This window comes from Apteryx rowi, unplaced genomic scaffold, assembly GCF_003343035.1.
Source record: "Apteryx rowi isolate R43461 unplaced genomic scaffold, aptRow1 scaffold_47, whole genome shotgun sequence".
Lineage (NCBI taxonomy): Eukaryota > Metazoa > Chordata > Aves > Apterygiformes > Apterygidae > Apteryx > Apteryx rowi.
The window spans coordinates 643976-654981 of NW_020450727.1; the positions used below are offsets into that span (position 1 = coordinate 643976).

The window sequence follows — 11006 nt, forward strand, 5'->3', positions numbered from 1 at the left end:
GCATTCATTCCATGCAGTACACTTTCTTATCCATCATATATCAAGTTTTACATTAAGAAAGTGCTAAAATTGGCAGCTGCCATAAAGGGCGTGTGACGATATAAAGTGTTTTTCAGGATACAATCAACTATCCACCATCTTCAACAGAAAGCTGGGGTTACATGATTCTCCTCCCCCCAGTTTATTCAGTAAAATGAGGACTCAGGTATATAGACATCTGTGTATCTCCACACATAACCTGCCCATGAATAGTGTACCTCTGCTGGACTGCCTGGACATCTTTGTACTGCTCTCTCCAGGTTAGCTGAAGCTTATTAGTGTAGGCACAACACCAAACATAAAGACTGCTCCGGGTATTTGTACCCACATATTATAAACCTTATGAAATCTGAAGGACAGGGCAGAGATACTGAAGTGCTTCTTCAGAAGCCAGCCTTGGTCCAGCCAAACATGTTTTCCTCAAGCTCCATGTTCTCAACACAGAGAGTTGGAGAGGTATGGTCTTCCCAATAACAGGAACACAGAGTAGGCTGGGCCAACCTGACTTTGCATTCAGCTAGCACTGGTTTAGGTCTCAACTGAATCCCTCTGGAAAGACCTTATTTGCATAACACTGTGCTTGGGCTTAAGTTCAGATAGACTCTTGCTAATCAACAAGCTGATAGCTGATTCTGCGTGCAGTTGTATCAGCAATCTTTCTGTCCATGGCACAGATGAAGCAAAATCCAGATTAACTGCTTATTACTGAGAAGCAACCGTAATAACTAACTAAACCAAAATGCAGGTAAAGACAATTTATAACCCATTAAGGAAATAGCACCTGAAGAAATGATTTCTGCCTCTTACTCATTGCCTGTAATGTTCTGTATAGATCACATCAGTTCTCAGTGTTTCCCCATATGAGAAGAGTAGATAACATGCCTTCCTTTCTCATACTCATTATATGATTAGGTTACTTAAAACTGTTGTCCTTGAGCAAGCATTCAGAAACAAGAGTATGGAATATTAGGCTTGGTCAGGTCTCCATGTACAACTGTTAGAAATAAGTATTATCCAATTCAAGGCAGAGAAATGTAAAAATATGCAAAGATGTTCCATCAAAGAATTGACCCTTCAACTGTCTTGTACTCTAAATAAATCAAAGACTAGGAAAAAAATTATATCATGTGATTAGACTCTACACAGAAGTAGTATGTAAAAACTTTTTTTTTTTTTTAAAGAAAGAAAAGAGGGTACATAAATCTTTGGTAACAGTAGGTTTAAGGTGTTTGTTTTTGTAAGGATTAAATCTCAGGTGAGATTCCTTCAAGATAGTTAATAAGCATCTGTAATCCAATAAAATTATTTTCCAATTAACACTTCTGATTAAACCCTGCATTTCTGTGAATTCAGCATGATTCATTTGTTCATAGCTCACATTTAGGAAACAAATCCTGAAATTAACTATTTTTAATTTGATGGCTAATTTTACATAGGTCTTTTAAAGATGATTTTACAGGGTCACTGTCATGGATATTTGTATTCAGAACATTAAAACACAGTAGCATGACATGGGATAAGAACAATACAACTTTGTGCACCTTTTTCACTGTCTTTGTTGAACATGCAAGACTTATTCAAGACATTTCCTATTTATCCTACGCTCTTGCTTTATTATTCCTGCTGCTCTCAGCAGGCTGTAGTGAAAGTCTCAGTGTTATTTCAGCTAATAGGTGAAGAGGAGAAGAAAACACACAGTATTAGAACTGGCTGTTTAAAAAGCAAACATATCATCAGTGCCTGCAGAGCAGTAGATAGACATAGATTCGCTTTCCACCCCATTACTTTATGGGAGCAGATTCTCCATTTCTTCTTGGAAAAATACACTCACTAGCTGCAATGTGAGAAGTTCCTCTGAGAGAAAGAGGAAGCCCCTTTTTGACTGCTGTTCATGGCAGGTTAAGAAATAAATAAGCAAATAAGTTCCTACTTTCCAAATAAGTTCCTCAAAATTATTCTAGGGAGCTGGCTGGCCAAACAACAATTGCACTGGGAAGGATCAAAGATGCTCATTAGTTCAGCTAACCAGACCACAGTGGCACAACACTCATGCACTTCAGGGAGGAATCTTGCATTGGAAGAAGGCCAATTCAAAGGTACCAGTGAAAATTCACTTCTTGCTTTAGATCCTCAAAGTATAATCACAGCACAAATGTGATCTTACATCTTAAACATCTTCAGGTGACCATACCTTTAGGAGTTTTTCTCTTTGCTTTGCTMTGTTCAGTTTTTCAGAGAGCTGGCTGAAAGATAAGCTGGAAGTTTCAATTTCTTCAGGCATCAGAATGTAGGAATGCGCATTACCTTAAAATAAAAAGCAGCTGATTGTCACTGTATTTTCCCTAGCCAGATTCTAAATAAAATCAAATTAAAAAGAAGCTAGACTTATATTAACTTCTTTAGTTTCTTTTAGTTAGTCTTCATATTAAACAAGCAAGAGAAGCCCAATTCTCTGCTTAGAGACAATGCAAGACTAATTCAGCAATAAGGAATGTACATGTATTCTTAAAAATAAAAGCCAATCACTTTGCTAGTATTTACGAAAACCAGGAGTGTTAGGCTAGTGTGAGTAAATATTTAATGAGTATGGCAGATTAACACATGGTTACTTTGGCTCTTTGTTTTCTCTCGTTTGTGAAATACAAATAGTCAAGCAGTGGAAAAATATCCATCAATGACTATTTGATTTGAAAGAGAGTCACCTGCTTATAAAGCTTTAATTATCCAGTAAGATTAGCATCTCAAGAGCATGTTAGCATCTAACATAATAGACATGTATCCATAGTACTCACATCTAAAACAACCTATTTACAGACAACTGTAAAACTGATATAAAACAATTTTAATTATAGTGAATTATTTTTTATCTATGTTCACATAACTTTTGACTTCAGCGTGAGCAGGTTCTACATCTGAAGAAAATCTCACCGTTTCTTGAGGAGGATGCAGAAAGACCTTGAAAGTGTTGAATTTTATAAATACAGTTTGAAACTGCACATTTGTATTAACTCTTGCTTTCACAGAAAAGTATGGCATTGCTTTGAGAGATGTTTATTGTAAAAGCTGAAGCAACAAAGTCAGAACTATTTATCAGTGCAACACAGCATAGAAAGAAATAGCACATGCAAACTGGAGTACGTACCTCTATTAGCATTCAGAGCAGCTAACTGTGATTTCAATTTTGCAATAATACTGTTTTGAAGCTCTATCTGTTCCTGCTGTTCACGTATTTGCTGTATGTAGTTTTCTGTCTGCAAATATAATTTAATTAGCATTAATCTTATCTTGTTTTGACTAGGGGCCTCAAATTTAGCATATACAGGTTATCAGCTTTGATTTTAAACACAATTGTAGTTGTGGGCCTGTCCATGTAAACCCAACTACCATCACCTTTAGCAAGTCTCTACTGTTGAGACTGCACTGATTAGGAAAGGTATTATAGCAAATAAATCCTGATTTTCAGTAACTGTGTTTTAACTGTGACAGCTGCAAAGTGTAGGGTAACTTTTAAGTATAGGCATCTTCCTTCATAGCCATAGAACACACCAGGTCTAAAATTAGAATTTTAGTATTTACTTTTTCAGAGTGCTGGTCAGTTAGTTTATCTATAGAAAGATGTGAATTTCTTCCTCCACTCTTTCTAACAAATAAAATATATGAAAATAGATTTTCAAAAAAAAGTAGAGATTTATTTTAAATTAGAAAATATCTGTTGTATGATATAAAGCAGCATTATTTTTTTCAATAATTTTAATATGTACAGAGTTTTGCCTGTTCCTCTGAATCTAGTACAGTTCAATTTTCAAACCAAGAAAATAGGAGGGAAGGCAAGCAAGCAGATAAAAAGAGTAGTTGATCAGCGGAATTTTTCATTGAATTTTACTCCATCTTGTGCTATAATCAGGCCATACAGAGCCTAATAAGACTGCTCACATATCACTGAAGTGTGTAAATATTATTAGACAGCCAGTTAATTGAACAAATGGTCAGGTGGCAGGAAGATGCTAATATTCAGAAACTATTATTTCATTAGCACATCTTTAATGTTGCAGTTACAGCAGTGCTAAAAACAAGCAAGAAAACTTGTGAAATTTCATCAAGGAAACATACACGAATGCATTGAATTTTTATGAAATTAAGAATATATCTATTACTGAGTAGATCAAGATTTGGGACAAGACCAAGCTTTACTCTTACTTTTACTCCAAGCTTATCTGTACTGCGGTTTAATTCCAAATCTCAATTACATTTCAATTCCCTTCTCTCCCCACAAGGATGTGCTTGTCTGTAGAGTATGCAGAATAAATCTAAAACCAAAGCTTATTTTAAAAGGCCAGGTAGTAGATGTACTGTGAGAGTTCTTAAAAAAAAAAAAAAAAAAAAATTGATCAAAGAGCAGTACACTCCAGCAGCTATAAGAGACCTCATGAAGCAGAAAAATCACTGAGAACCAAATTGAAAATGTACAACAGCAATGTCTTGTCAACACTTCTGTACAGAGCACAGACATGACAGCTAAAACAGACAGAAGAGAAGATGCTTTTGACAGCCAGTGCGCACAAATTATTCCTTGAGTCAGATGGCAGCAACAAGTTACCAACTAGAAGATCTGCATGACAACCAACCATCCATCTGTATCAAACACCATCTGGCCGAGATGACTCTGGCTTCTGTGTGCTTGACATGGCTCCCAGCTCTAGAGACTGGCAAAACAAGTGGCCTATCGGTAACTTAAGTAGTAAACTGTTAACAACAGAATGGTGGACAATCCAACAAAGTGYGAAGGCCATGTAATGAACAGAGGAAGCTGCTAGAGCAAAGCACTGTACAAAGGTCATTCAGAAACAGTGAGTTTGGTTATGAAGAAAAAAAAGAAGCAAACAAACAAAAAAAACCCCACAAACAACTTATTACACAATCAACTCTTCCTGAGAAAATACTTCTGTTCTCTTCTGAAGTCACAGAATCCAACTGCTGAAAGTTCGATTAGGACACAGATTTGAACTGGTAGTAATCCCTTATGAAAGATCTGCTGTTGCTTTTAATTTCTCAGTCAGAGGAAATGCAGAGAGAAATCTCGCAAACATTTAGTTCTTTTAACAACATTCATATCTCATCCACTTTTCTGGTTTTCTTCTGTGGACTTTAGAAGTGCTATCTCCTGACCTTGTATTTGACGTTTTGTTTGGAGGGCAGAAATTTCTTTCATGTACTGCTAGATGCCCCAGAAGTATTAGCTTGACTGGTTTTCCTTTAAATAATTAATTGCTCATCATAAGAGACAGAATTTAATAGATTCTTAGACATTCAAATATGAGCTGCCTCTTGTTAAGTTAGTTGCAACTTCAGCACAAAATGTATCTGGCATGCTACTTGTGCTTGTCACGTATGGAAAACTCTACAGAAACGGATTTGGATCAGCACTGCCACAACAGCCTATGACTGTAGATCAGACTGCAGAGTGGGTGATTGCACTCCGTACTGACTCCGTACCTGCTGTGCAGTGCCGTAGCTTGTTTGTTGCACAACAGGAGCATGGGAAGATCCAGATCGGAGAATATTCTCTAGCAGACCTTTTCCTATTCCCAGTTCTAGCAATGCTTTCATATTTTCACACGGAGAATGGTTCATCTGCCTTTGAGTAAAGTYCCAGCCTACAAGTTCTACTGAAGCATCTAAAAATGCTGTAGCATAAGGAACATTCAAACCCTCCTGTAAAATAACAAAGGTTCCACTGCTGGGCAGAATATGCACAATAAAATTAGTATTGCAAAGCCCCAAACTGATAGCTTTGCAATATGCTGGCCCACATACACAACAGGAAGCTCTAGAAGAGCTTGTGGCTGAAGTAACGGTTTTTACAAAAGTAAAACAAGTAAAAATCCAAAAATGCCTCCTTGCTGTTCAGAGTGCCTCCAGCATCTGCTTCTGTTAGTTCATTATTAAAGAGTAATTCTATAGATGATTTTTTAAAGTCAATACTTATCCTCATCATTTTAGGATAAGTTTGCTGTTCAAGACATGAACTCTTTTGTCCTAATAGCTTGCATGGTGCTTAACATATAAGAGTCTTTGGTCCTTACATCAAGTAACTTAATAATTTATATGACATATCCTCTTATTAACACAAAATGATTTAATTTAAGCTATTTAATACCTTAATTTAATTCAGCCATCTACATTAATAACTTAAAAAGTCACTTTTGAATAAAGCAAATTAAGTTTCAAAATGTACTTCATTAAAGTTGGAGGACTTGTGAATTGATCTTTGCTATTTACATTAAAAGATTTCACTTACCCTCCACAACAGATAACACTTTTCTCACCTTTAAAGCCACACAAAAAAAATAAAGGTCAAAACCCTGAAACCCACCTACTTCTTTGCACCTTAATGAGTTACTCTGCAGTATACTGGCCTGGTTTCATAACTGTGATTTCCAACTTTAACAGATGCACCAAAGTGTGCATAGCTAAAGTGAAACTGAAATCTACATTTACCACAATTCTCCATGGAAAGGACAGCTTTAAAAATACAGTTCAGAACCCAACACATACTTTTAGCTGTAGTTCTTTCACAGCATGGTCCCTATCCATGCATGCCTGTCGATAGGCTTCATAAGCTTTGTTAAGCTGCTCTCCAATGTTTTTATCCATAATTCCCAATGTTGTTTCATCACTGAAAAGATGGTCAAATTAACAGACCTGAAAAGTAATCAGAAGAGAGAAAGCTAAGAAAAAGAAGTATGTAACTTAAAACATACATAAAAACATGACTTGCATTAATATCAAACTCAAGTAATATGTCCCGTGTGTTTGAGCATTAACTTGCACAATAATTTGAACTATAGCTCTGCTCACATCAACATTTAATTGTATGTGCTGGCATAGGTTTAAACAAAAACTAAATAAAAGCAACTTAAATTTGAATCAAAGTCTGGACGTACAAGCATAGTCCAGCTTAACTGTATTGTAATTACAGTGTTTGAGGACTGACACCTATAATTGGTCTATGTCACCATATAGCGCCAGCTTTCTAATTTTAAGATGTTGATTACTCAATTGTAAAGTAACAGAAAGAATTAATAACAATCTCAGCTTTTGGTATTAAACCAAATAAAAAGATAAAAACCCAATAACATTATGTCACATGAACCTATCCTATTCTATGTCATATTTGAAAACAGCAATACAAGAAACACCGCAAGGTGAGTTAAAACATCTACAAATCAGTAATACTAACTAGTAAAAACTATTGAGACTTAGAGTTTTTTCACACAATACTCTCAACTTTTTACACTTTCTAAACAATTTCAGTATCAACTCCTGAAACTACAGCTCATCAACACTGACACATAAGACTAAGCCAGTATTAACTGGTCACAGATTTTAATTTCAAGGCAGAATGAACTTTGCACCACCAGTCCTTTGCTTCTAGTATAATACATGACATGAATTTTAAGATTAAAATTTACCATAATGTAAGTACAGCGGAGGATAGGTGAGTGAAGTCTCAAATAAAAGCAAAAAAGGACCAGCATTAAGAAAAAAATATAGACTAGTAATTCACATCTGCTCTCCTAATATTTAAAGCATGGTTCCCTCATGATACATAACAGGGACAGCACTATCTTTTATCACTTCTTCTGGGATCATGGATAAACTACAGATAAAATTAAAGAAAATGGATTAGAAGAGGATAAACCACAGCAAGAGGCGCATGAAGTAAAGTTGCTTTGGACCTTGGCAAAAATCAGATTGCAGCTTTAAGCTTTTGTTCGCTTTTTCTTGTTCTTGAATATTTTACATATCATAGACTCTTAATACAGAAAGGTAGTTTGACTTTCCTAGGGGGTACGACAGACTACTGTATGGATGTCACAGCTCTTTGTCCCACTAACTTTATTTTAATGAAGTGTGTACACTGCAAAAGCAATTGCCTCTCAGCTCCAGCACGGCTGCATTTCTTAGTGGCAAAGCAAGTTCTGTAACAGCTTGGAAGCACTTAGGAATCCTTGTGCATAACAAGTATTACTGAAATCCAAGTTTATAAATTTTGTCTTAAAGCCCACCATCATTTCATATGAAAGGTTTTTGTTTTCTGAACACCACTTTAGTCGTTTATAATCTCAGGTCCATGCTTACTGTCTCAAAGCATTGTTAGTAATGCAAACTACTTCTCCCCCTTAAAAAGTATCCCTCCTGGAATATTCACTTTAATGTCTGGAGCACCTCTTTAAATAAGTGGGTAGGTTTCCTTTCAACTTCAAATGAAGGACTGTGTTATGTAGTTCAAGGAATAAAGAAAGATACTAAATTGACTGCGTGGGGGGCAACTAAACTGAGGAAGACTATTGTTATTGCTGAAAATGACTTAAAAGTGCACTCTCGCATTCCTTAAAAACTTGCAGAGTACCAAACTTGATTTTGTACTTATCCAAAATTCTCCAGAAGACACTTAACTTGTAACAGTTTACGTAATAAACTGTAATGTCCTGTACATATAGAAAGTAACTTCAAAAACTGTGTGTGATGGGATTTCAAAGACGACGTTCAGCTTCTAGTAGAGGGAATGGAGTTCAGCTCCAGATGATTCATACTCCATAGAAAATGAAGCTATTCTAAATTTAAATCTCAATTTGAAAATTAGTACTTAAAATTTATCCCTAACTTCCAGCCTTTTCTTTACTGATTGAGACTCGGAGTATCAACAAAGAGTTCTGCCCTTGTCTGGACTGCAGGTGGGATCAATTATTTTTGGTACACCATAAAGAACTATAATCCTACGCCTGCTTCTCTACTTGGTATGTAAGAATAAGGAGAATGTTTGATTATAGCCCAAGTTTGAGGCCCCCCCCACCCAGCAAATACTAATTTACTGGTAGCTCCCTAAAATCCAGATTTCATGTAGTAAAAAAGGGGCAATGAAACTCATAATAGTGCAGCTGGACACGAAGATGGAACTGTTACTAGAAGAACTGGTCCTGCATTCACCTATACTCCTAGATATTCATTTCTGCTTCCACCTCCCCCTCCCCCTGCCAGCACAAGCAGCTYTACTGTAAACCGTATCAGTGAACCAACCCAGCTTAAGTAAATGCTAAAGGTATTTTTGCTGTGTTAGTTATAATGTAGATCAGTTCAATGGATTACTTCACACTGCGTGATCACTCCAGCGCCTATGTCATTACACAGGAGCAAGCACAGGAGCAGAAAACATGAGCAAAAGGCAGACAGAACTCCTGTTTTCACTGGCAGTGTTAGCTTTGAAATTATAACACGAAGTCATGGTTATGTAATGTGATTTAGGTCTGCATTGCCACAGAAATGGCTACTTCCTGCCTTCCTCCATCCCTGGCCACGTATTTTTGCCATCTACTTGCACCAGTGTTAGCATTTATATGCTAYGTTGTGAGTTGTGTCAGAGAACTAACTCTCTGCCCTCTCGAAAGAGTTAAGCTGGTGCTAGCTCACTGCAAGGCTGCTGGAGCACTGCTACCAACACAAGGAGGCAGCGGGAACATGAGACTAGCTGTGGGTAGGACTGCAGCAGCCTAGATTTAGATTGGATTAAACTACTCTGTAGTCACACCCCGAGTTCCCTACTGCTGGAATAAATAGATAACATAAGAAGCAGTAATCTCATGTCCAGAACTCCTTGCAATTAGAAAAAATGGCTCCTTTTCCTGCTTCTCCTCCATAGGCATAAACTTTTTTTCAGGGAAATTGCCAACTGTTCCTTGCCATTAACTCTGCTCCCTACATCCAGCTGGGGGGGAGGAATGACGACAAAAAACCCAACCCCCAAACCCCAAAACTCAAATGTCCACACTAATCTAACCAAGCTGGGTTATGCTGCATCGGTACAGCAACTGGAACATCTTCAGCCCAAAGTTCACAACTCTGCTCTTGAGCAGCTGACATTCTAGATGTGTGGTACATCCTCAAAACTCTTCCTAATTATTAGCAGCATATACAGCCAGTACCAATTCAGCATTGCAAAATGGTGTATTCATTCTAACAAGAATGAGAGAGAGAGAGATTAGCTCCAGAGTTTGTCTGATGGGAGAGTCCTGTAAATGCAAAGAGCTCTGAGGGTTGTGTTGCCACAGCTATGGCAATGAGAACCAGAATTTCATCTCTGAGTAAAGATATACTGGAAATACTGGAAAACAACTGCATATGGCACATGCCTTAAGGTAAATGTTTCTGTAAACAAACCAAATGAAACCTGCAGATGCTCTTCAAATGCCTGTTTCAAATGAAAAGCATTTTATTGATATAGGAGGAAAAAAAATACAGCCGCAGCAATACAAATTTTCTGGGAAATTTTTCAAATGCCACCAAAGCCCCAGCACAGAAATTAGCAATGTTCTGCCACCTATGTCCTGGAATCCCAGCACCAGGGATCACTACAAAGACACGTTGTGAGTTTTCACGGTGCCTCAGGAAACACCCTGAATTCTGAAAAAAAGGTTTTAGCTAATCATGTGTATATACAAATTAATTCATAATACACATGCCTACCTCGTGTAGGTTCACATGAGAATATAGATGCCATCCAGAAGCAAGTACTTCTCTACACATTTCTGCTTTCAAAACAGTTTCTTCAGTGGAAATATTTTGTAAGTGACACTGCCATCATCTTGGGACCGGGAAACCTGTTGAAGTGATCATTTGTGAGAGACTGAGAGAGCGCAGTGCACGTTCGATGGGCTTTTTGGTTTTCTAATGGGCAAAATAATTCCTGCTTTGCACTACTGTGAGAAGCGCCAGAACCCCCGTAAGAGCCACTCATGTCAGCACAGCGTTAAAATTCAGAGAGCAGACAGACCCGCCGAGCTCAGGGAAAGACGATGATTATTGGAGAGCGAGGGTTTAACATCCCCCACCCGCTGCTATCGCTGCTGCCGCCAGGAAAGCAATGACAGCTCGCTGCACCGCGCTCGCCGGAGCCGCGAGCGACCGCC

The 11006-nt window shown here is 37.6% G+C and overlaps 1 protein-coding gene across 2 annotated transcripts in view; it reads right to left on the reverse strand.

Moving 5' to 3' along the window:
* TANK (TRAF family member associated NFKB activator) overlaps window positions 1–10905 on the reverse strand; it is a 29029-nt gene extending 18124 nt beyond the window's left edge. The window contains exons 1-5 of one of the 2 annotated variants that reach the window (XM_026078049.1): window positions 10871–10905; window positions 10564–10697; window positions 6595–6741; window positions 3182–3290; window positions 2231–2343 (exon numbers count right to left, since the gene is read on the reverse strand). In XM_026078049.1, coding sequence (XP_025933834.1) covers window positions 2231–2343; window positions 3182–3290; window positions 6595–6693 — 321 coding nt within the window. In that variant the 5' untranslated portion in view covers window positions 6694–6741; window positions 10564–10697; window positions 10871–10905. The remainder of the gene's footprint in view (window positions 1–2230; window positions 2344–3181; window positions 3291–6594; window positions 6742–10563; window positions 10698–10870) is intronic. The other variant, XM_026078050.1, reaches the window with a different exon arrangement.
* Window positions 10906–11006: the final 101 nt, after the last annotated feature.